The 27,759-nt window shown below is 37.2% G+C and overlaps 1 protein-coding gene across 6 annotated transcripts in view; it reads right to left on the bottom strand.

Annotated features, from left to right (window-relative positions):
* Nucleotides 1-7,666: 7,666 nt before the first annotated feature.
* LOC129724876 (RNA-binding protein fusilli) overlaps nucleotides 7,667-27,759 on the bottom strand; it is a 193,356-nt gene continuing 173,263 nt past the window's right edge. For 3 of the 6 annotated variants that reach the window (XM_055680146.1, XM_055680147.1, XM_055680148.1), the window contains exon 12: nucleotides 20,720-27,712. In XM_055680146.1, coding sequence (XP_055536121.1) covers nucleotides 26,591-27,712 — 1,122 coding nt within the window. In that variant the 3' untranslated portion in view covers nucleotides 20,720-26,590. Of the gene's footprint in view, nucleotides 10,165-10,590; nucleotides 10,827-16,683; nucleotides 27,713-27,759 lie in introns of those variants that run through there. The other 3 variants (XM_055680149.1, XM_055680150.1, XM_055680151.1) reach the window with 3 other exon arrangements.

Raw genomic sequence — 27,759 nt, 5'->3', positions numbered from 1 at the left:
GCAAAAACGAAGGAAATCCATCGAAAACTAACCGATTTATTAGCATTTGAAATTTTTCTCACTTTTTTCAGTTTTAGATTTTTATTTCACATCCCTATGTAGCCGAACTTCCTGAGAGAAGTATTCTAATTCAAAATTAAATCTTCATTAATTCATTTGTTGTCCTTATAAGGACAATTGTTCAATTTATCATAGGATGTAGTGTTTATCTTACATCTCTGTGTTACCTCGATAGTGAGGACTAAGGCGCACGGTCAACACAATGAGAAAGGTGTTTTCACATTGAAACGGCTTTACTGGAGGAAGTGTTGGCAAATGCATCTACCGCTAATACCACCGCTATCATACGAAAGTGCGTCGTTTCATGTGGGGAATATCAAGAACGAAAAATTACGCGCGTCTAAGCATAACCCGAACTGTTTCGCCGTGCTGCTCCCATCTAACTTTACATCGGCCTCAGGGAAGTACCGGCTGCATCTGCATCTACCGCTGAGGCTGTCACTATACTGCTATTGGTACCAAAAGCTATTAACTCTTCAAATAAGTGTTTTATTTGTTCTCAAAAGAACAATTGTTCAATTCAAAATCGGATTTACGCAATCGCATCTCTGTAATATTACCGACAATAATATTCTTCTGAACAAAATGATACAACTTTCCCATTAGGCCTCTGCCATAATAGACGCGAAAAGCGACGCGAACCGTTTCGCTCGGCTGTAGGTTAATGTACAGCCATCAGTAGAGCTGTGCATAAACCTACGGCCGAGCGAATCGGTTCGCGCCGCTTTCCGCGCCTACTATGGCAGAGGCCTTAGAGAAAGTTGCTGGCTGATGTATTCACTTCATGCAAGCCTGCTGCTGATGCTTCCCGCTACCACGCTGAAACAGCATTTTAGTGAAGGGAGTGTCGCTGCATCAGCTGACCCTGCTACTATCGATGCTGATAAACCCGCTGCAACAGCTACGCTATGCATAGCCATGCCACAGTTGAGGCCGCTATACGCTGGCCCAACTGCTGAGCACCTGCAACGCTATCCGTAGCCATGCCACAGTTGTGGCCGCCATTGGTATCCGCTGTACCTGCATCTGCTGGCCCTGCTGCTATCGATGGTGAGATCCGCTGAAACTGCTACACTTATTCGCAGCCATGCCACAGTTGTGGCCGCTATCTGCTATCGATGGTACCCACTGCTCGCTCCCGCTGCTGCTAAGGGAGGACTGCTGTCGTCGCTGTTCAGAACTACTATGAGCGGCTTCGACTAAAACAGGCTCTTATATAGGGATGAAAATAGGAATGAATTATTTTACGTACGTGGTGGAATGATATAACTTGAAAAATATGTGTGACTTCATTCTGGTTCAGAGCGATCATTTGATAAGCTACACCTCTTTTTTCAGTTTCTTAAGTTTTTCCTCAGTTTCGTAGCACGGATGCACAAAAATGATTTCTTGTGAACATTCTGTCGAGCCGGACCGATAGCACTCTCATTGAAGCAACAAAATAACATGTTTTGTGTCGTGTTGTGTAGCTTGGTTGAAGAAAATGTTCCCGTCCACATGTCGCATGTAAGCAGATTATTGCGTTCAGTAGACAGTAGATAGTGTATCCAGCGAATAAACACCGATGGTGCTCTCACACACGCAACGGTTTTAACCCGTATCTTATTGCGGTTTGTAACATCAAGCGATTTCGTTTGCTCGCTGTTGCGTGTTGCATCATGTTGCAACTTGGCAGCTGGGAGACGACGAAATTTTATTTATGCTGATTGATTGAATCGACTTCATATTAGCTCTGCATAGTCGAACTAACTGCTTTTGTGAATGCGTTCTAACAGGGCAGTTTATTATTCAATTTCGGTTATGCTGATCGCAGCCTTTACGCTGCCCCTACATTGGGGGGTTTACAAAATAAAGTAAAAATTAGACAACTACAACAGAATTTGATTGCATCCGCACAGAATGTCTGCTTGTGTTGATGCCAGAAAATTATTAACCTTCAATTATTTTTTTATTTGCCTTGAAAAAAAGCATTTTGCGGTTCAAAATCGGTTGCTAATTACAACCTTTGAGCTGCCCTAACATTGGGGGAATTAAGATACACGGACAACATGCACTGTGGAAGCTATTTCACATTCAGTAAATTAGACGGGTGCGACAAATTTGAATTGCTAGGATGCAACACAGAATGCTTGCTTGCGTTGACAAAAATTATTAACTTTCAAATACTTGTTTATTTGCCTTAAAAAGGCATTTTGATTTCCGAAATTGGATTTCCTGATGGCAATCTTCATGCTGCCCCAACACGGGGGGAATAATGGCTGTCTGGCGAGACACGCTGAGAAATACCGAGACGTGGTGACAAACCACAGGGCTAGTGCTGCTGCTAAGGAAGGACGACTGCTGTTGTCGCTGTCTAGAACTATTATGAGCGGCTCCGGCTGAAACAGGCTCTTATATAGGCCAAATAGCATGTTATCAATTGCAAGGTATATGATACTGTCGACCGTGCTTGGGAAGCAAGCATATAACGACCAATCAGAGGTCGAATTTTTCGTTTTGACAAGGCTTGACTATTTTCCATAGTACAATAGTGTGAATAATAAAATTACAATTAGCTTATTTTGGGAAGAATCTTAGAAGATTTTGCAATCTATTGCTGCAAGAACGAAGGAAATCCATCGAATACTAACCGATTTATTAGCATTTGAAATTGGACATATTTTTCACTTTTGTGATTTTAGATTTTCATTTCACATCCCTATGTAGCCGAACTTCCTGAGAGAAGTATTCTACTTTAAAATCACTGTGTTAAATTTAATTTATTTATCACACCTACACTCGTAGCAGCATTTCATATGATGTTAATGTTATTCTGGAATAATCTGTTCTGTTTTCAAGGATTTCCTTTTTGATGCAAGAAGAAATTTTTTTCATGCAACTCCGTAAACACAGAAATTATTCACGAACTCGCAAAAGATAATCTTGGCTTTAACCAGCGTTGAAATTAAACGAGTAACTTACCATTACCGAATTTTGTTTTCAAAAACGAATTTTGGTTTGAAAATTTGTACATGTGCTTGTAGAGCTTTCAGATAAAATGTAGTTTTGACCTTCCAAAAAAAATATACCCTGCGAATTTTTTTCTTTTTTTCTGGATTTATGCTTAGGTAATCTTTTGTAGTTTTTATAAAAAAAAAAATAGATTTTTCAAATATGGGTTTTTTTAGATACACAGGATTCTTCTTTTGCATTTGCTTTTTACACGCCCTTTTTGCCTTACTCAAAATAACATGGTTCTTCTAAACATGCTTGTTTTTGTAGGGAACAAATCCCTCGTGAAAAAATGTGCAGCCGATTCTTTTTTTGCTCTGTTCTATTTACACAGATTTTTTTACACACCTTTTTTGTACGGTTTCTCGAAATTACACGTTTTTTTACACGAGACTTACAAAAAAAGTCTGTTGTCATCGACTTTAATTATTTTGTTTATTGTTTAAAAAAAATCAGAGTATATTTTTTGGAAAGACGAACTTATTATCTACAACTTTGCCGAAGACGTCACACCGATCAAACAAACCGTTTTGGCTCTAAAAATATTTGTAATACCTTTTTAAAATAGCATTTTAAAATAGTTTCTCAAAAATGAGTCGTGTTCCAAAAAATTAAACCAAAAGCACAAAATGGCATCTTTTGCCCAAAGGAACGTCTATGCAAAGTTTTTTTTTGTTTTCCAGGATACTTTCAAGTACTGGCTGTGTCAGTGTAGACTAGACTAGGAACGTCTATGTAAAGTTTCAGTTTCAAAACGACAATTAACAAAAAAAAAATTGAAACTGGGACATTTTTTGGCCTTGAGGTCTGTCTGTTTAGCATCCACCTTTCTAAAAATTATGAAAAAAATTTCATCCCATGAAAAAAAATCATATGAAAGCCAACCCAAAGACGTGTTACATAATTTTGTGGGAAAAGAGTTCCAGTTAAGGGAAAATAGGTCAAGTTAAGACCATCTCTATAGCTGTTTTCTCGATAATCACGGAGCTCTTGATATTGCATCTCACTGTTCAATGCAACTGAAGCCATGGAAAAGTATGTCTTTAATAAGTACAATAAAGTGGATTCATCCCGATCAGAAGGGTAAAACTGAAATGGAACAGAGTTTGTTATGCGAAAAAACAGAAACAAAAATAATTCTACTAGTACCAAACTCATATTAAAATTTGTTATTAACGTATCAACTTTCCAACAAAATAAAATAGCATACAGAACAGGTTTATAACAACCATTGTGAGTAAGAACATGATTTGATAGGGCCGAAATATTTGGTAGATTTGGTTTAAAACAACCTTTTTTCAGGAGTTGTTATCATACCTCGTTCAGATTGATTTTTGTTATAAGAAGCACTTGGGAAAATACAACATCATAACAAAATATGTCATTTGTATCTTTTGTAGATAGAACTCTGAAATTCTTCACTCATGCTCTTCTGATCGGGATGCCGAAACTGATCCAAGCAAGAGTGAATCCAGGAGAACAGTGGTTAAAATGTATCCCCATTTAACACAAGCGTTCGTTTGCTCTGTTTTTGTTCTTTAGTACCGGTTTGTTTTTGCTTTTGATTTATCTGAAACTTTGCATAGACGTTTCTATAGGCAAAAGATGCCATTTTATGCTATTGGTTGAATTTTATGGAACGCGACTCATTTTTGAGAAGCTATTGAAAAATACTAATATAGGAAAGTATTGATGATTACAAATATTTTAAGTGCCAAAACGGTTTGTTTGATCGGTGTGACGTCTTCGGAAAAATTGTAGATAACACTCTAAAGAAAAACATTTAATTCTTGTGCTTCTTGTGCTAGACCTTGTTAAAGGCAAACATAACCGAAAACTGAAAAAACTGAATAACTCTGCAGTAGTTAAATTTTGACCATATGCGTAGAAGGATTTTTTCATCAAATAGGGTCCTCTATCACCCCTTAAAAATATTAAGTCAGCTCCTTAGCACCCTGTATATTATATGTTCCAGCTTTCCACGAGCGGTAATGACAGATAGTGTCTTGACGTTTTCCGTATTTTTTTTTTATTCTTGCTCATTTTCCGTCGGTCTATTTTCGCCACTGCTGTTGTTGTGCCTATCACCGACGCCTGGGGAGGCGACTTCACCCAAAACCCTAACTTACGACTCTTTGATTAACGGAACGGCGCCAACGAACGGCTTTACTTTCCCATGCGGTGGAAGGTGTGATCCCAGAGACTTTCCGCCTCAAAAAGTCTCCCGGTATCGGCTAGGATTGAATTTAGACCAGTTGGGTTGGTTGTGAATGGATCACGCCACCCCGCAACCATCGACACCTATGTCGGCATTGGGATTCGAACCCAGGCGTCGAGCGTGGTTTGCGGAGACGTTATTAAATGTAATTTTCAATCGCAGTAACGTAGTAGAAAATTTCACAACGTCCTAGCAACTTCAACAAACAATGGGTGTTTTGTTATTTAAATTTCGTTTACCTAAATTAATCCAGCTAGCAGTGCAGCAACCTTTGTTATACTAACTATTACTACACATAAACTTATTATGCCAGTAAACCATAAATCGTTTGAAATTTAATTCAAAAGATAGTTTTCCAGAGGATGAATCAAATACGATCATTGAATCAAACCTCGACGTAGTTTGCACAAATATTGTGAATGTCATCGCTGGAGTCTGCATTCTATTTTTTCGACCCCAAACCATTTTTAAGCTGTCTGGGATAGAAACAAATTAAGATTTTTTGACATAACCGAACGCCCAGAAACAATAAAGATAACAATGATGCAGATTTCATTCTAGAACAGTAAATATGTTTGTCAGTTCATTGCAATACTATTGATATACATAATTCCTCATAATCCAAGCTAAAATACCACAATGGCTTCGTTTTTAAAAATCACAAAATCTAGAAAAGAACATAGTGATTGTAGATCGTGAATTAGCATCGAATATTTCCTACGATTTGCAGCAAAGTTCAACAAACTTGCTCTCAAGAAATTATAGTTCAGAATACAGGAATTATACAGGAACGCGTTAAATGCTTTGTTACCGTATAAAAGTTACTTGAATCATCCGTGTGATTATTTCAAGAAATCAACAAAAATCTTGATAAAATCTGTGAGGATCAAATGCGAATAGATTTCATTGAAATTCATATAACTACTTTTGAAAGTTGTCAGTTTAATTCTATTCCACATGTATGATTTGAAAATGAAGGTTTTTCGCAAGACTTAAGGATTCTGGCTTTTTAAAGTGTATTCGAGAAAGATTCTCTTTTTCAAGGCCTAGGCTGTATGGTAAAATCCAAAACAATTTCAGAACTTTATAAAACTTGCTGCGACAACGAGAAGTGGAATAACATGGATACTCTGTTTGCACTGACTTTTATATAAGAACGCAATATTTATAATACACAAAAGCGCAGTGTATCAGGTGAGTAAGAAGCGGACTTAAATAAGCATTTGCTCTGAAATATATTGAAAACTGTTACAAAAGGTTCATTAATTTACACCAGTTAGGACGCACTACACAGAGTATGAAACACAGCAAAGATATCTTTTACTCTTAGGTTCTTTTGAGAAATAAATAGCGGTAGAAAAAAGAAAGAGCGAGAGAAAAAGAGAGAAGGGGAGATGGAAAAAAAAGAAATATAGAGACAGAATGATCCAAAATGTACAATATCTTATGTTTAAACATTCTGATTTAAATATTCTAACATTCGAGCAACTAATAAAAAAACTCGCTCAGTATGATTTTTAAGGAGCTTGGGAGCTTCCATTTGCACTTGTATACACCAATAGCGGATAATGCGTTCTGTAAGAAGGTGGGATTTTTTCTTGTTTTTCTTTGTTCGATTTTGATATACCACACAGATAAACAACATATTTACACCTATACACGTACATACACACATACACATATATACAGCCAGTGTTCATTTAGTTGAACTGAGTCGATTGGTATACAAGACTTGGCCCTCAACAGATTCATTTGGTGTTCAAAGTTAAAGATCCTATGTAAAAAAATACTCTTCGATCAATATCTCGAAATCTAAGCCACTAATCAAAAATCCACTCGGTAGCATTCTGGGGGAGCACAGTAGCTTTCATTTGCATATAAGATCATCAAAATCGGATATTGCGTTCTATAAGAAATGTGCGTTAGTATTTTGCGGCACATACATACAGACAACATACATACACACACACACACATACACACGAACAAACGTTGCTCAGTTCGTCGAGCTGAGTCGAATGGTATATATGGTTCGGCCCTCCGGATCATGGATCTATTTTGGGTTTTTCGACCGATTTGTTTAGTATAACAAAGGTAAAAAACGCTTTATATTGAAGTTGCTAAGCTACATTGCAACATTTTTATGTTTTTCACTCCGTTACTGCGATTAAAAATTACCTGACCTACAGAAGACGTCAAAGTGGGCCGCGTTCACTGTCCACCATTACCGATCGGGGAATGACAAATACTTAAAAATTGTTCAAAAAGACATACAGTGTTATTTTCAAAGTCCGTCTGAAGACGGGCTTGGGCACTGGGGGGTTAATGAAGACTCAAACTCCGAAAAACTCGAGTAAATGACGTTTCTTTCCAGACCAATCAATCAGACGAATTATTTGAGCAAATTTGCGTAAACTAAAAAAAATATCTGCTTTATTGTCGTAATAGTATTTTTTTTTCTCTCCTTGTTGTTACTTAGCAGCTTGAGCGTATATTGCACAGCATATAATGCTAATCGATCGATTCTTTATTGTTTCGTTCTTCACTCGTTCTACGGGGAAAACTTTCCATTGTATATACTTGTCACTTTCAAATATCAATCAAAGCTATTAATCAATAGTACAACATCATCAGTTAACATAATTAAAGTACAACAATTGCTAATCCTTATAGCTGCTATTATTGTTATAATTTTTTTATCATTAATATTATTACAACTATCGATATTTGTTATCGTTACATATCATTCTTTATTTTGCCACATTCGTTACAGTAATGATCTTGTGTTGTCATTCAGGCACAAAATTAATTCTTTATGTTTTTGTTTTGTTTTCCTTTCTCCTTTTCGTTTTCTCCACTGCTTTACGGCTTTATAACTAGATAGTAGTGTTGCTTTGAAATCGTTCGGTAAACAATGACAGTTTTTGTTTCCACATCAGGAAGCGCCTTCTGTTGAGCAAATATGTGTGTGTTTTTTTCTTCTTTCGAACATATTTTAATTCGCGTCTACCTATTTAGTCTACATTTTTTCATCAGTTTTGCTTCATTAATACAAGCTTTGGGGTCTCTCTGCTGGGATTTTTTTTCTCATAGTACAATTTAAGTCCTATAATTTATGGGCAACATAACATGCAACAATTTGATTGCTATTCTGCTCATAGGTTGCTTCGTCCATTGTTCTGTAACAAATTGTAACAAGATTGAACAAAAAAGAAAAGCACCTTTGATTCGAGATTTTCTTCCTATAGATTTGCACGTCTTTCCCTAAGCATCTAGCCTTACTCTAACAAAGTTAGCGATTTTTTTTTGTCATCATTGGGCACTCGTGATTAGAACTAAGGGATAAAGGTATAATTTATTACTCTAGTATACACTAACTTTTTTTCTACAACATGTGATCATCAGTGGGGGTCAAAAATCAACGCGAACTCATGTCCTGTATGAATTAACTTACATTTGGAAGACTTATCGTGAAACTGTTGTGGTATAATTTGAAAACATAATCAGTAAAAACAATTAGGAAATAAAACTAAAACAGCAGACAAAACATAACAGTCGATAGAATGTGGAAAATTCAACCTCCTGCAGCCTACTGAGTTGGCCTACTGCAGAAAAAGCGGTTGAAGTTTGAGCAAATATTGGCGTTTTTTTTTGTTTCGTTTTCTCACTTGCTTGGAGCAGGTTTTTAACACTAGAGTGGAACTCATCGTAGGCACTTACCTGAATAAAATATATCCTACTACTGTAAACTACAAACTTATACTTTCTATTGTACTTAGATTGGGTTCATGCTACACACTACTAGTAATAAGGCTTTGATATGTATGTCTTGGATTAGGTTGGAATGCTTTCGTTCGATGGTGGATTGCTTTCACAAAGTTTTGTTATCATCTAAAATAAATGTATATTCAATAAAAAAAACCTACCGCTAGCGAATAGATATGGAAAATGGGAATTAATGTTTACCCTTGGGGCAAGACCCCGTAATTTCACGAAAAATATTTCGTTACGATATTGGCTAATACAAATCGATATCAAGGCTCTTGGTCTTCGCCAAGGAGTTTAAATGACAATGGTATGGTCAAGAATGCAGTGATTAATATTTACTAATATTGAATGTTCTGAATGTTTCGCGTTGTCTTGCCCCTAGGGTGTATCTATAACGTAGTCGTACTATATGTAGAGTTTATCGTTTTGGATAGTCTACTATGACTAACAGTAACAAGTAACAAATATGAACGTAGAGCACGTTTTTTTTCGCTCTCATGCATACGGGGCAAGCAGGCATTCATTGGCAACTAAAACGAGCAATGCTGCAGCAGTTGGCAACACTGCCTATGAACATAAAAATCCACGCCCATACGAACACATACATACAACTAAACAATGAATAACTCAACGTACTGATTTGGAATAAGCGAAGGGGCAGCCGTCGTCAGAATGCTTCCCGGAGGAGAGACCAGTTTGTCGTGAATGTGGTGCTCGTAGGTAGGTGGCGCTAGTAGCTGACCCGGCAGTTGATGATGCTGCTGCTGTTGATGATGATGAGCACAATGGAAATGCTGCTGCTGTTGCGGCGGTGGTAACGGAGATAGAGGAGTGGGATAGGTTGCCGAGTGAGACCCGGGAATGGGGATGGCGAGCGTGGTAGGGAATCCGTTGAGCAATGGAGGCGACGAGGCGGTACCCGTGTGCGAAGGATGAAGCGTGGATGTTGGCGGAAATGCGGGTGAATTCGGCGACAGTGGAGACTGGGGCTGCGGAGTGGATGATTGCTGCGATTCGCGACCGGACAGCGTCCCGGTCTGGGAACCAACGACCGGGGCCACCGGCGACAGATGATGATCCGTCACGGGAAGCTGTGTGGATGAGTTAAAAATAGCTGTCAATTGGAACCTGTCGGGAGGGTTGTTAGCATGAGAGCGAGAGAGATCGCGATCGAATGCGTAGGAAGAGAGGGAAGAAAGAGAGAAAAGAGGAAATAATTTAGCATATCAGCGTCCGCAACCAGTTTATGGATTTCGTAGTGTGGGTTGTTAATAATATTATTGTTGGAAAGTTACTAATTGTAGAGGAAATTCACGCTAATTTATCTAGACGATGATAGCCTGCTCTCTGATCTCAGTGAAACTGAAATCTGACAGAATGTTACCAACCCCTAAACGAGATCGCGTGAAATCTATCTATAAACCGCAGTGAAAAACCACGGCTCGCTTTTTTTTGTTTTGCTTGTGGAAGCAATAAATACGCTAGCATTTTTTTTATCTACAAGATCAGTTCCTAGTAATTGGTTAGAAAGCTAGACCTTATACCAAAACTTACCAGAGTCGGCTGATGGTGATGGTGCGGTGGAATGTTGGGCGGCAGATGGTGCGCCCCAGCTGGGGCAGGAGCTCCATAGTACGTGGTTGGCGATACCGGCGGACTTGGGTAACCCCAGTAAAGAATCGGCTGCGGATAGTAGGCCGCGGCAGGATGGGCCCGCGGAGGTAAAACTGCCGCCTGTGGGTGTCCGAAGGGGCTAAAGCCACCGAATGGGCTGCCGACGATGGTTCCGCCTGTAGGTTTTTGGTTGGCAAAAAAAGAGCATAAAATGATTAACGGTTCGAATATTTTCCCGCCGGAAAAAATAACATTTTTAGCATACGTAAAGAAATTATAAAAATAACGAAAGATTAGGATGTTCGGAAAGGAAGAGTTTTGGGATATATATTTGTAATCTGAGTGAAAAGATAAATGAAACTTTCCAAGCGCATGAAACCGTGCAAAGGTGTACAGAAATGTCCGCTGTAAAATGTACCTAGTTCCAACTTACGAAATAATTCAATACAATGGAGCATGAGATTTAGCTAAACAGTGCTTGGTATCGGTGAATAAGTATACGCACCGACAGGTGAATCAGAGATTCGTTAAACTCTTTTTTTTTTTCAAGAAAAAAAAAAGTGTCAAGATGATGCACTTCCTTTGGAACTTATTTTCCTACTTAACCTTCATAAAAATAAAGACAAATTCGAAATTAATTATTTTTAATGAAATTCAATCTGCAAATTCCTGAAATTCCCAAAAACCATCTCTTGATAACTTTTCGCTAACTCTTGTCGTTACCGAACGGTTATGGTCTAAGAAGCAAAAAAGTGAAACTACGTCAAATATGAACAAGTTTTTGTAAGAAGTTTTGTTTTTGAAATAGTTTTTTTTCTGTTGATCACAAATTCAATTTTGTCAATATTTCTCTAAAAAAGTTCAGACACTTTTCTGAAGGTCATCTTTTGACAACTTTTCTCTATCCTTTGTCGTTATTCAGGCATATCGATTTATGAAAAAAAAACTCCAAAGTTCCCTAAGCAAGGCCTACACACCCACTAATAGCGAATTCCTTAATTCCACTGCGGCAGGGCAAATCTTCCGAAGAATAAAGCAACCATGATGAGTAGAACATGGTGCAACGGTTTGACCAAAAAGTAGGCGCGGGGTGAGAACGCGTTTTTTCACTTTGGAGGGTTGGAGACGAAGCATCACTATGCAACAGCGAATAACTTTTTCGTGTTTGTTGATATATCCTTACTAACTAGGCAATTGAATACCGAATTCAAGTGTTTTAAGTTGGAAATTGTTTCTTGAATTAATGAATATTGGTAGCAAGGTATGTAGCATTGCCATAATTATAATTTAAATGCATCCAAATGATATATTATGAGATGCGATAATTTGTAAGCCCTAGTTGTTTATAAACAAACCTACTCGCTGGCAATTTTTTTTCCAATATGGCCGATTCTGCTTTTAACATACCGTTACACCATATCTTTATACGTCATGAAAGCAACGACATCGCGATTTACGACGCAGGTAAGAAAGAGATGCCAGATAATTGTTTACGACCTAAGCACGAGCGGTGGTGGGTTAACGTTGACAAATTTTACAATGCGCTTCGGACAGCACGCCAGGTCAAAACTGGTTCAAAATCGAGCCAATAAAGAAGGGTTTTGACAGTAGTTAGGTTGCTTCCAGGTCAAAACGAGGTGAGCTAGTGGAATTAAGAAATTCGCTATAAGTTTCATTGAATTCTGAGAGATTGCTGCCAACATCTGGTCGAGTTGGCGCGAAATCTTTTTATAACAAACAAAACAAAGCTAAGCGTGATCTTACACACCGAAAAAACCGTGCTGTTCGACTATGTTTTTAGCTTTACGTTGATGAGGATTTGCTGTTATATGATGACGGTTTTTGCTTCCTTTATATTTCCCATTGAGTTCTGTTTCCATCAAGTTTCCCACTTCGACAGTAAACATGTGGAAATGACGTATCAGTAAAAGAGATTTTAAAGGCATTTCGCACCATGATTATATGACAAAAGCCAAAATATTTCCTTCCTTCTTTTTCGTATACAAAAACCAGACAAATATCAATAATAAAAATTGCGATGAATAATATTTTTACTTTGTTATTAACAAACAGTTTGTGAGTTTTTTTCTTGTCCGCGACTTGGATACAATCCGGATCGGTGAAGCGTGAAAAACAAATGTTGTCCGATCGGTTGATCCCGTATCGCAAGTGGCAATCCTTCACACAACAATAAAATATCGACAGCTGACTTTTCTGCGTGTGATGAGACCAGGCTTAGGAAAAAGACTGTAGAGCGAGACTACGACTAACGACTTTTCTTTCTTTTCACTCTAACAGCTTCATGAATAAGCTTTTCATGAGAGCTCACATACAGCTACAGTTTACACAAGGCCAAAGTGATTCGAAATTAGAAGGTATGATCGACCGTACAGTATTTCACTAACACCAATGAAATAGTTTCGCCAATCCATTAAATTTTCTATGGAAACTATTTTTTGCTCTCATTACCATACATACATCTATAACACTGTGCTACAGCGATTTAGAACTTCTGAAGTGACCAAGTGTAGGTTGTAGGTCTTGTTGAGTGTAACATTCGCTCATACTAGAAATTTTCCAAACACCCCCAAAATCTGAAGTTATGGTCAAAATACGATTTTTGAACTTCAGCGCATATAATATTTTTTAACCCAGTCATTTATCAACCGATTTTCAATATTAAAGCAGTTTTAGAAAGAGTACAAATAGAGCTTTCAACATATATACAGGTTTGTTCTAATATCAATAAAACATGTTGAATTATTTGAGCTTAAATCTAATTTTTTAGACTTTTTCACGCAATTTTTCAATTTAATTGTCAATTTTCCGTCTATTTTTGTGAGAAATATACCACGCATATACTATACTTTTGAAAGTTTATTCAATTCCGTATCAATTGAAAGTAGTTTTGTGAAAAACGGTTGATATTCGGCCAAGTTATATATTTTATAAAGAAAACCAGAATTTTTGTGGCTTCTATCGCGCAATTATTCCACGGAGCTACAAATGATGAAAAATGCAAGAACTTTTGATGTGACTTAGTGTGGGTTGTTGCTTTAGTCAAATGTTACTTGCGCGTTTAGTTGAAGTTTTTCAAATACGCCGAAAATTATTAGTTATGGTCAAAACCCTGTTTTTTACCTTAGCTCACATTTTTATGTTTAGTTCAGTTATTTTTCAACCAATTTTTAATATTTTGGCTGTTTTGGAAAGGCGAAAAATAGAACTCTTGGAACATATAAATATGTCTAAAGAGTTTACCTATATGTGATGAATAGTTTTAAATAAAATAAGATGATTTTTTTTTTCAAATTTTACTTATATGTGAAGAATATTTTAAAACTAATAAATATAATGGTTTATGTTATTTTGAAATTTTTCCAAATTTATTCGCAATTTTTTACACATTTTTGTAATGAACGAACTTTAATTGCTGTAGAATTTGAAAAGAACATTTAGTGCCAAACGAAAACAGTAAGTGTTGTTTATGAAAATCTGTTGTAATTCGGCTGAGATATGACTTGATGTTTTCCACCATATACTTAAATTTCATCAAATCATTTCTCAACATAATTATAACATATTTTCATTAACAACACCTATTGTTTTCGTTTGGTACTAAAAAAAACTTTCCAAATTTTACAGCGATTGAAGCTCCATCATTACAAAAATGTGTGGAAAATTGCGAATGAATTTGGAAAAATTTGAAAATAACATAAACCATCTTATTTATTTTAAAACTATTCATTACATATAGGTAAACTTTTTAGACATATTTATATGTTTCAAATGTTCTATTTTTCGCCTTTCCAAAACAGCCAAAATATAAAAAAACGGTTGAAAAATAACCGTATTAAACATAAAAATGTGAGCTAAGGTAAAAAACAGGGTTTTGACCATAACTTATAATTTTCGGGGTATTTGAAAAACTTCAAGTAAATGCGCAAGTAACATTTGACTAAAGCTACAACCCACACTAAGTCACATCAAAAGTTCTTGTATTTTTTCATCATTTGTAGCTCCGTGAAATAAATGTGCGATAGATTCCAAAAATTTTGGTTATCTTCATAAAATATATACTTTAGCCAAATATCAACCGATTTCCACAAAACTGCTTTTATTTGATTCGGGATTGAATATACTTTCGAAATTATAGTGTATTTGTGGTATGTTTCTTACGAAAGTAAACGGCAAATTTAAAATTAAATTGAAAAACTGCGTGAAAAAGTCTATAAAATTAGATATAAACTCAAATAACTTAACATGTTAAATTGATATTAGAACAAACCTGTAAATATTTTGAAAGCTCTATTTGGCCTCTTTCTAAAACTGCTTTAATATTGAAAATCGGTTTACAAATGACTGAGTTAAAAAAAAAATTTCAAGTATGAGCGAATGTTACACTCAACAAGACCTACAACCTACACTAGGTCACTTAAGAAGTTCTTGCATTTTTTTTTTCATTTGTAGCACAGTGTAATCATACCTTCTAACTTTAAAATACTGTTAAACAAGGCAACGAAACTGTCTTGTGCTGCACATGACAGCTCATTCTGTTTTATGTATTTTGTTCGTTCGGACATGACAGCCTAGTTTGCTTATTTTGAGGATGTCCTGTTGGCTTGACTTGCGTGTTGACAGCCTGCTGATCGGCTGCGGCTGTCATCGACTCGCACTTTTCGTTTCTTCTTTTTCTAAGGCCGGTGGCATATTGAATACAAAGCAAACCGTTTCATATGTGTTTCCATTGTTGATATTATTCTCCACGTAAGAAAAAACCTGAATCGAACCATCTCACTTTCATTATAGCATCGGCCTCACTGTCGTAAATCATAATCACCTGACATCCCGCTCGGATTCGTGCCGATGGATGTCGAAGGTCATAGGCTGTCATTAGCGACAGCTTGGAAGAACCAACAGCCATAAGGAGATGAAAATAAACAGCCCGTTTGTGCGTGTGTGTGTTGCAAATTCAACCATGTGATAAAAATTGATATCGCGTAAAATTTATGTCGGAGGTTTCTCGGATGATACTATGAGCAAAAATCACACTTTCAAGCTTAATTTCACGCCAAATTATTTCTCATGCTTAAAGCAGGTGTTAGACGAAGCAAATATTTGCTATATTTTAACACAGATTTAATTTTGTGCAAATAAAAATCGTACCAAAAATAGCAAATATTTGCTTCGTCTAATACCTGCTTAAGCAAGATTGCAATAGCAGCATGCTGTAGCAGTGTTGCTGGGAAAATTGAATGGTGAGCCATTTGTTAGACATTCAATCAGTTTGGGGTAAATAACTTCTTCTACAAGCATCGTAGCGCCATACGGTCTTCAGAAGAGCTTTTCCCAGAAAAATTTCCTGCAAATATCATGTATCGATATATTTTTAGGAGCCAACTGGACATATCTAGGGAATATGGTTTGAAAAAGTGGATTTTACCATATAAATCGTACAGAAACTTTAAAAATCGGGCACCGATCGATCTGAAAAGTTACCCAGTTGTGATAGGACCCATAAGGAATACGAAAAGTGCATGGGAGCTAACATTTATTTTTTGTCCCTCTCTAATATGCAGTCTTTTCCAGAAGCTTGGATGAGACATTCCTTTCAGTCGCAAAAATAACGTCTGCCTGCACAGCAATGTGTATAGTTGATAGGGGTGAACAATAGAATGGGCGGCAGTGGAATGTAATACGATTATAGATTATGAAACAATGGCAGGTCTCTGAACAAAAGTCGAAAAAAACCTAAGTCTTTTTAAAATGACTGGAAATTACAAACTATGACAATTTCGGGGTGGTGAACTCATTTCTAATAACGCGACGCGAGACAAGACACGACCCTTATTGTTCTTACAAAAAAACATAAAAATTACCTTAACGTCGACCGGATTCGGGTGTGGTGCTGCCCATCAGCTGGACGGTGCTAACCGTTAGTCGAGCACCATCCAGCTGATGGGCAGCACCGCGCCCGAAACCGGTCGACGTTAAGGTAATTTTTATGTTTTTTGTAAGAACAGTAAGTGTCGTGTCTTGTCTAGCTTCGCGTTATTAGTGTCGTCGAAGTTCTTACGTTGCACAAACAAATTATTCGTAGTGAACTCATTTTTGATGGCAGAAAATGTTGAAAATGACAATTTACCCACCTAAAGTGCCGTTAGGCCTTTTTCATGATCAAATCCTTTTTGCTCCGATCTTTCTTAAAATTAGTATATTTGTTCTTCATCGAAAAGCTATGAGGTCGTATTCAAACTTCATAGGCCATAACCGGTACTTTTTTCAAATATTGCCATAACTGGTACGATTCCCCTTTTTCATTATTTTGAAAATTTAAAGCTTTTCAGCCGTTTGACCAATTTAAGATCTTTCTACGACCAATTAAAGGTCTTTCAAGGAAAAAAATGAGATCATACGGTAGTTTATTTTAACGACGGTGTTTTTTTTTCTCATTTTCATTTCCTCTTTTTATACATCTTGTAGTACTGAAAGCGGTTTACAAGTTTATATAAAAAAGCTTGAAACTTCTGAAAACTTCGTGTATGCTTTACAGTCAATCATTTTGTTCAAATATGCGAAACTGAATATTTTACAACTGACCACCATACGTTTTCATAGCTTTTATGAGCAACGATGTGCAAAACTGGACCCAAAAATCTAAAAAGTACAATAATTTTCCCATAGGCTATTGATCATCCGATCGTTCCGCGCTGTTTTACAAGATTATGCGGTAGAAATGAGTTTGGAAAAACATGCTTTTTTGACTTCCCTGCAATATGTTGTACCTCGATTGAGATATCGGTTGCATTTTTGGCAAGTTTTGAACAAAAAAGTACATAAATTTCTCTTCAAAATGAAACTTGTTAAATCAAAATTAAAATTGAGGGAGTTACAGGTTTTTGAAGTTAAGCTAAAAACTGTGATTTTCAAACATAAAAATCATCGAAATTGCCTTATATAGCCACATTCAAAGTGCTACCAAAAATCGATATTTCAACCGATTCTCATGAAACTTTGGGAAAAGATCATTCACAGAAACTTCGGGGAAATGCAAAGCATCAAACATGTTGACATGCAAAATCGAGATTTTTTTCGACCGCAGTATCACCGTCCCAGTAGTAGTTAAGACAGGGAGATTGCGGGTTCAAGTTCCGTCTGTATGCGATAAAGATAAATGTTCCGACGCGTACTGGTGTATTGTACGAAGTGATTGAGGAAAACAAACTGCTGTAAAAACTGGTGCAATGATTTTAAAACTTTCGAATTTTGAGCAGATTTTGTTTTCAAACTATTTTTTTATATCTGACATCTCAGTTCCACTGTGGAAGATGACATAATTGCAAAACACATAGAGAATGAGTTTTCCTTCATTGTGAAACCTGTTTCTAGACTACAATAGGTTTTTAACCTTCTTGCTTGCAATTTTTTAGTAGAACCGGTTGGGTCTTCAAAAACTAATAATACTTCGAATTGATAGTTAATTGTAGTATGTTTTTCATACAATTTGGAAAATCCGGACAGAATTTAATCCGGTTTTAAGCAAAAGTCACGTCATATTTTTCAATGTCTTCACGCTTTGTGGAAACTTGTCTTAAATTATCGGGAAAAAAGAAACACATCCTATCGACATTTGACAGCTGACAAAAATTGCAGTAAACACACTCCATCGGGTTCAGCTAATCATCCGACTAGTATTCCAACGAAACTGATTTCGTTCATCTGTAAATCTACAGATGAAGTTGGTTGTTCACTGGTGAATATACCAATCGATCGACCGATTTAGCAAATATCTTAAGTACCAATATAGTTCACTTACGTGAAATTATGAAGACAAATTGAAAATGACAGAAGCGTTAGTCACCTTTCTGATTTTGTTCTACACGACATGCGAAAAAGAGTAACTTTTGACAATAATATTACCCTAATGGGTACACTGAAAAAAATGCACATTTCATTGTGAAGTGGACTCGGCCGAATATTTTATAATAATAAAGTTCGCCTATGTATGAGGCAATCCATGGGTGGTGTTCCAAGGTTTGTACGTTTGTCGACCTCCGACAATATTTTGAGTTGTAAAATGGCGACCTTCGGTGACTGGAAAACTGCTGAAAATGACCAAATACCACCTAATATGGGTGTTTTTTTTTTTCAACCAGAATGACGCTCAGAGGCCATAAATTGTCTCTAAATACCATTTTGAAATCCAAGATGGCGACTTTCGGTTTCTGAGAAACAGTGAGATATGACCAAATACTACCCAATATGGGTATTTCCGAAATCGTGATGATGCACTGAAACCACAAATCGACCTCGGACAGAGTTGTGAGTTGTAAAATGGCGACTTTTGGTGACTGGAAAACTGCCGAAAATGACCCAAAAACAACCAAATATGGGCGTTTCTTTAACCAGAATGATGCTCAGAGGCCAGAAATTGTCTCCAAATGCCGTTTTGAAATCCAATATGGTGACTTCCGGTTCCTAAACAACAGTGGCAAAAGACCAAATAACACTCATTATGGGTATTATGGGCTCAGACACCATTTTGAATTGTAAGATGACAACTTCTGGGAAACAGCCGAATACTACTGCATATGAATATTTCCGTAATAGAAATATTGTATAGAAGCCAAGCATTGACCCTGGACACCATCTTGAATTCGAAGATGACCACTTTCAGTTTCTGGAAAACAACGAAAATAACTGAATACCTCCCAATATGAGTGTTTCCGGAATAGAGGTGATGTACTAAAGGCAAAAGTCGAGGTTGTTGTCATTCCGATAAAACCGCAAGAAATCAATGAATTTGGAATGTTGAGAATTATTAAATTAAACACAAAAAGCAAGTGATGAATAGAACTCGAAAGCAAAAAATTCGGAGGGATAAAAAAAACAAAAAATACTTTCAAAACGGAGAAAACTAAACATTAAATAATAGTTTTTGCATAACAGTTGTTATCACTAATTATGTTTGTTTTGTTGAATATCTTTTATATATAATATAATAAAGCTTTTAAACCAATTACAACATTATATGTATCCATACTTAAATTGTTAAATTGATAGAACATTCAAGTGTTATCTGAGCTAAAAGTTGCACAACAACCATATACGACTATTGACAACCATTGTGCGGTTTCCCCTTTTATCTTTTCCACGAGATAATTGAAACATTCATTTAATTGTACACTTCGTGGCCTGATTATTGAGCTTGAGCTTGACGGCCGCACATTTCGTAGTTGCTATCCCGTGATCTGAGCTAGTGAAGTTACACAGGGAACCACGTCTATAGCAACTTGGGATTAGTTTACCATTTACACGTCGTGGCCTGATTATTTGAATATTTCTTCTTCATGCCTCGATAAGCTACATCTATTATATTATCAATATTTAACTCCCGAAATGGCGTTAGTTTTACATACAAACAATATACGCACGAAATCTACAACATATTTTTTTCTGTGAGAGTATGAAATTGAGTAAACTAAATCTAAAATTGAGTAAATTCAGTTTCGTGTGTGAGAATGACACTCGCTCACAGAAATTCAACAACAATGCACAGTGATACAGTAAGGCAATGTAGGCGGACATGAGTTTTTCGATGCGATTTTGTGGTTTTAGAGTAAATTTTTTTTTCTAAGAACTTGTTTCTTATATTTAGTCTATTTTTTATGTGCAAATAAAAATTAGGGTGGTCCTGAAATCGACTAAATAAAAAAAAACTAACTTTTTTATTCGCAGAAATAAATGTATAAATTCATCGGCACAGTTGTAGATCAACTAATTTTAAGCAACTTTCGGTATTTCTTCACAATATTTTTACAATATTTGTTCTTTCAAATGATACCAAAAAATATTATTTATGTTTGCCCTAAACGGAGACATCAATATTTTAAAAGGGCCTATTTTTAAAATAGAAATAGTGAAAACTCTTCATCTGTACAATATATCGACAATGTTTTTTCGTCAAAATTGGCGTATTTTTGATTAAAGTTACCGAAGAAAACTTTGTTTTTAAATTTGAATTGAAAAATTAAAGCGAAAAGACTGTTTTTGGAAACCAAATTTAATGTCTACGAAAAGGTTTTTTACAAAGTTACTTAGAATTAGTTGATCTACAAGTTTGCCAAAGAATGTTTACAATTATTTATGCAAATAAAAACAAGTTAGTTTGTTTTTATTTCGTTGATTTTAGGACCACCCTAATTTTCATTTGCACATAAATAGAGGACTATGTATAAGGAACAACTTTTTACAAAAACTATGGCTTTAAACCGCAAACCAAAATCGCAACGAAAAGCTCATGTCCGCCTAAATTGCCTTACTGTACCACTGTGCAATGAGTTTAGTTACCTTTTTCACCACGAGAGGGGGTGTTCCCTGTCTGTCTCCACGGAAATATATGGAAAATTCGAGAGTGAACTATATTGTTATTTTAAGATATTTGGATTTAGTCAAATTCAGTAGGTGTCGTTTGATCAACAGATTAGTCAGTCAAATGCCTCGTTAAGCTTCCATAAGCGTCTGTGCAACAAATGGCCAATTAGCAGGTTCCAAGTTTGGTCGATCTCACTGACGAAATTCTACTTATTCTGAGGAAAAGTGGGTGAAAATTTGGAGAATGCCATACTCATGAAATTTCTCCCGACTGTTCTCTCGACTAAGTTGAATCTCGTCGGTGTGATCGACTGATCTTGAAGTCTGGTAACCGGTCGTAAGCTATCGTACATACGCTTGACATTGACCGACTAATCGATAGATTAAATTTGTTTTATTCGACCTCTGAAAATCAACCCAATCATTTGATTGGTTTATCCACCAGAGAAATCTTCACAAAATCAAGTCTGCGCCCTTCAGAGATTATTTCGGCTCAGAAACGTTCTAGTAGCCAGAAATTGAACAAGAAGGTGACGATGAAAAGTTTATCATACTAATGACCCTACTGTCAATACTATATTTGCTGTTATTAATAATGATAATATTAGGAGTAAGGTTTTTATGTCGGTTGTTTACCGTTAAGTACACGAAGATTACAAAACTAAGCCATATTGATACTTAACAAAATGCATGCCCCGATGAAAAATCAGCTTACGATACGACATATTATGATCCAACAACCTACAGAATCGCCCCCTTTCATTCGAAGCCCCTTATAGTTTTGTTACAACACTGAAATGCCATATTTTCAACATACTACCATACACGCTTAGCTAAATCTCATGCTGTCACTTGTGTTAAACCTATTTGGAGCATTAAAAGGAACCCTTGATTAATTGCAATCCAAGTACAGGATTGCGCTGGCGTCTTGTTGTTTTGCAGAGATACAGAAATTAAAAAGTAAGCGTATGCAAGACAAATTACATGAATTACTAAGTTGTAATTTTGCGGCCCGGACTGTCAACCGTGTATCAATCAAATACGACCATTACCCACATGTATGAAATTATAACAATCGCCCGTCAGACTACAGCTACCGATAGTACAAAAATTACCCGGAAAGTGGGAGTTCGCTTGTGCTAAGCATGGGGGCTCAGCCGGAGCAGCGCAGCACAGTTGTGTGGAACAGTGAGAGAGAGAGAGGAAAACAAGGCAATAAGCGTTGTGACTTGAGGTTAGAATGTGGACAAACAACAACATTAGTATCGACACTGAGAACAGATAGAGAAAACGAAACAGGAGATAGAGTAAATAGAGAAACTAAAAATATGGAAAACTTAAAGAATAGTTTACAGTTACAAAAAAAAACGAGTAAAAATAAGTAAATAAAAAACACTCACCGTAGATGCAAATTATATATAATATTATGTTACCATTGCATGATAAGATAGAGGAATTTGCCCATAAACCACCAAATATACTCTGCCAGAAAACACGCTGCGATGTGGTAGTGGTAGTGGTAGTAATCCTTCCGCTTGAGTTTTGTTTTTTTTAGACATGATACTTTGCAGTTTGGCATTGGCAATAACACGCACACAGATATCCATCAACTTGTAAATGTATATTATAATAGTACTTGTACACCACGATGTATAAGGGATGATACATAAGGATTTTTTTTTGTTTGTTTGGTTGACCCACTATTTGTTTATGTCCAGCGCGCGAGCACCACACACCATCGGTACACCGTTAATTGAAATGCTTCGAATCCGTTGGTAAAATAAACTCCCACACCACACACTGTTCACCATTGTTGTAGTTTGATTGATTTGCTAGCTAGCGACACATAAACAGATAGGCGATGGCAGCTAATTGGTTTTAGATGAGGCTTTACTTTGTCCTGTTTTTATTTTTTACTTGCACTAAAGTTAGAAATTTCAATTTTAACTTTTGGTGAAAGTTTGAAGGTTACTTTGGATAGAAAAAAGTGGCAGCAGTATGTACGGAAAAATCGATTAGTGGCACGAAGGACGGCGATCTACCTCGTACCAGAGCAAACAAGTGCTACGAACGCGGACAACAGTAGCTAGTCGAGTAACCACCACAGTATGACAACAGCACGCGAAACAGACGTTGGAGAGCGGGATCCCGCGACCGGAAACCATTTCTAGTAGTAGATGATGGACAGTGCGGCGAATGGCTGAGTAGTAGGCAATAATCCCCCTAGGGGTGTGTAGGTACTTTGCAAAAGCGGCAAGAGGAGAAGTAGAAGAAACAGAAATAGCAGAAGGATCGGACCGCTTGAATGGGCTGCCGGGACACCCCTGCGGGTAGTGGGTGTGCGAAGAACCATTTATTTTGGTAGTGTTTGAGCTGTCTGTATGCGATGATTGTTTTAGATAAAATAGGTATCAAAAATAAATGTTCCAAAAGTTAAAAGCTAACTGTCAATCCAAGAATGTTTTTCAATTGAAAAATTTTGCAATATAATCAAACACCATAAGAAAGTGAGTCAAATGGTCAGATTTTTGGAATATTTGACATTTCTGTCATTTTAGACGATTTTGTTAATGTCGATTTAGACTGTTTTGGCATATATTATTTTTGACAGTCTTTACAATTTACTATTTTTTACTTTTTTTGTAATCTTTGACATAATTGTCCTTTTTTGACCCTGCTGGCTTTAAACTTTTGACATTTTTGATATATTCAACAATTTCGAATGTTTTAAGTTTGACAGCTTTCAATTTGTTTTCGATATTTTGATATTTCTGACTATTTTGGACATTTGAAACATATTTGACACTATCTATATAAAATAATTAGATAAAACATAACAAACAAACGCACACAGCTGAGCTCAAACATTAGATTGCGTAAACCAGCAGAAATCTACGCTGCCCGCGACCACTAGAAACAAATGGTGTGATGCAATAGATGACAGAGTAAGTGTGAAATGGTAAATAAAACTGTAACCACGTTGTTATTTGTTTGTTATTTTAATATTAATTATATTAAATTGGGAATTGTCTTCTGTTTTATCTTTTGCTTATACTAGAAGGAAATATGAAAATAAGGAAAAATATTATATCTACTTGATACATTGTACGCTTACACAGACACATTTAATTAAAAAAATATTCTATTGAGCTGAGCAGAAAATGTAAAAATAAAAACAACCAACATTCACAAACAACTTATAGTGTATAATTTTCGCTTTCGCAAACCTCTCTTACAGTGATCGGGGTATCACCTTAAAACAAAACACACCTCAGTAGCCACAAGACAGAAAGGTTAAACTTGAAAACGAAAGAATCAAATTTTGTACAAAGCTTAGCAGACCACAGAATTATATCCAGCTTAAAATGAATGTGAAACAGCAGTTTGAACATCGAAACAAAAAACAATTACCCTTTTCCAACGGAAGAAAACCGGGTTACCGAAATTTTACAATTACAATGAAACGAACTAAAAAAGCCCATAAACCACCAGTCGTTTCGCAGTTTTCCCGTTCTGTCTTGGCACAATTCTTAAGGTAACTCACTTTGTTTACCCTTTCCGCCATTATCAATCAATCAATCGAGTGCGCAGCGCACCGGTCGAACATCACACTAATACAGCGCGCGTGCTCTTGGAATGTTTATGATATTTTTTTATGAGTGTGTTTGTGTTATAGTACGGAAATAAAACAGCTGCGATTTTGGTGTTCGACAGATGCGCCTCACAGTTAAAGCCCTAGATACCATTACAGCGTTGCAGGTCAACTAACGATAACAGATCCTATACGGAACACGATTGTTCTAGAACAAAAAGCGGATTGTTTTGTTGATCACGATCACGTCAGTGCTGCACGGAATGTGTTAGTGAAGTGTGATTTCGCGTATTAATGTGTACAGTATGTGAAAAAAAAGTTTATCCACCCCCTCAGCCAAAAGCACAAACAAGTTTAACCACTCAAATATGACTAACACTATTTTGCTGTGTATACAGCCGCCGCTGTCATTTTGTGGTATATAAACATTGTATTTAGTTGTTATTTCGGCGATTGTAAGGTTTTATTATCGAAGTTGGTATTATTTTGTGTCCGAAAACTAATAATTGGCCATCATGAATCATGTTTCAGTGGCCATCTTGAGAAGTTTTTCTGGCCATCTTGAAGTGCAACTCTAAACAGATCCAAAGTAAACATGAAAGCTGGCATCGAAATGGTTTGAGGACAGAAAAATAAATATTTTGGAGTACGCTATTGATTTGAAACTTTATGCTATATGATTCAATGAAAACTAGGGATCGATAAACTTTCCTTTACATACGGTACATGTAACGATATCCTGTGTGTATTATATGCCGCCTGTAGTAGTGTTTACTAAGGGCACACCTAGCGGTGTTCCCCTTCTGGAATGTGTTAATTGTACTAAAAAAACAATGAATGTCAAACCACAAAGTCTAATGAACAATTTTTCGAAGGAATGTTAACATAATGCGCATTTTATAGTCCTATATAGCTCCGTTACTGACTGATGCTCAACTACCGGTATTAAGGTGAATGTTGGTAGTAGGGGATACAATTGGCCGCTAAAATATTACTCCACAGGTATCCTCCTCTTATGCAGTTAAATATCTATCGTTTTACGCTCTAACTAATTTCCGGCTAGGAATACTAAGTCTAACATTGCAGAAAAAAATATCAGTGAATTTAAGCTGTCAGTTGTCACATGGGTGTGTATAAGTGTGTGTATGAGTAAATCACTCGTCCGGCACAATTCATTCACAATGAACTTTAGTATAGCTCCGTTTGCCTTAACAATAATAACAACATTCCCGACACCCCCTGTGTTGTGACAATAGAACAATAGAACTGGACCAGTAGACAGATCAATTCAGAGCAAATTGTCTTTACATAGCAGCAGTTAACGTATTCATGTGTGGGTGTGGGTGTATATGGGTGAGCGAGAGTGGGGGAAAGAGGTATTTTCTGTTTTTCATTTTCGGCCATGATGTCAGTCTTCACATGTAACAATATTATAGGAGGAGCTGCATCTCCGTCCCAAGATGAGGGTTAATCCGAAAGATCGATTAGCGGGAAACTTCGGAAAAGGGAAGGTTGAGAACAATTTGATTGAGGGGTGTTTCGGGCAAGGGGAAGCATTGGTTAGCACAACTTTTATCGCCTATAAGTACCGCAATGACAATGTAGTAATTATGATTACAAAAATATATGATTATAAAAATAGTAATAAAATAATGCATCAACTTTATATATGAATCATCTCTTATAAGTACGTTTAGTAGCGTCTATCGATTTGAAGAGAGTCTTGCGCGATCATGTTTTTTTTTTTGAATCCACTTGGTGTTCTAAATTGGATAATGTAGCTGCCGTTGGTTACTAGCAGTGGATGGAATGTAATTTCGTTATTAGTTAAGAATTACAACTACGAGTAAACTTTATAGAATTCATAATTTAAGCATAAAAAAATGGTAATGCTTTTAGTATCCATGTACTAAAAGTGGTTCACGATGATTATTCATATAGCCAACATGATTAATTAATAATGCAGTAAACTTCTCACATATGTGGATGGTAGTAGGGGGCATAAAGAGCAGCAGCCGCTGAAGCTGCCGCAGCGGCGGCTGCCTGATTGCCACCGTGGAATGGACGCTTAGAACCGGCTGTCGCCGCTAGTGGGGACTGTTCGCCACGAAAGGCATTGTCGTAAGAGCGTTTGATGCTGGATTGAAGCAAAGGATTGGCCGCACTTTGAGCGACTGCAGCAGCATTAGCCGTCAGAGCGGCTGCATGATGCTGTGACTGCGGCTGCTGTGGCTGCGATTGGGCTGAAAGGTGCCCCAGTGTACCGGGATGGTGAAGTCCGGCCGAACCGGCGAAAGGGGATTGTGAGAGACCGGCAGCAGCTGCCCCAGCAGAATTTGCGGTTGCCGCCCCCGGAAAGTGCAATGAACTCAACCCCGGTGGTACAAATCCCATTGGGAATCCACCCGGATTGATCATATGACGGGGCATGAATACAAACTGTGGATATTGGCCACCAGCCGAGGGATATGCGGCTGAGGCATAATGAGCTGCCGCAGCCTGGCTCATACCTGGAACAGCTGTAGGTGCGTGGCCATGGGTCATGTGAAGACCACTCTGAGCCTGGGGACTGTTTGCAGTCGCGTACGCAGGCGGTGTTTGAGACATAGCCGAATTATTAGAGGCGACCGTGGAATGCGTTGGATAGACAGCTAGGTTATGCAGGAAGAATTGTTCCTGCTGTTGAGCTGCGGCAGCAGCAGCTGCTGCTTGTCGAGCCATCAAGCTCTGCTGTGCTATAAAGTGGGCTTGCTGTTGTGCTATCAGCTGGGGATTGGGTGGAGGAATCGATAGGGTTAAGGGAGGAGGAACACTCAACGGAAGCTGTGACAACGCTAGTGTTTGTGGGTTTTGTGTTGGTGGTTGTTGCGCAGGTGGTAACATACCGGGTGACAGTAGCGGCGGTTTCGAAATACTCGACGGCTGCTGGAATCCTCCGTTCAGGACCATATTCATGTCGTCGCCGGAACACTGAAACACTTCGATGTAGCGCTGCTTCTTGCCGAACATCATGTTTTTGTGGTGTTTTTGCAGGGCCGACTGGAAAGCGGCCGCTTCCGAGTCCATCTGGATGAAGGCCTCCCCATTGAATGAACCCTGTGACGTGTGACAAATATTCACCGAATGTTACATTGCCAGCCCAT

The sequence above is a fragment of the Wyeomyia smithii genome, chromosome 2 (genome assembly GCF_029784165.1).
Source record: "Wyeomyia smithii strain HCP4-BCI-WySm-NY-G18 chromosome 2, ASM2978416v1, whole genome shotgun sequence".
Classification (NCBI taxonomy): Eukaryota; Metazoa; Arthropoda; class Insecta; order Diptera; family Culicidae; genus Wyeomyia; species Wyeomyia smithii.
This window is presented reverse-complemented; position numbering and strand designations above follow the sequence as displayed.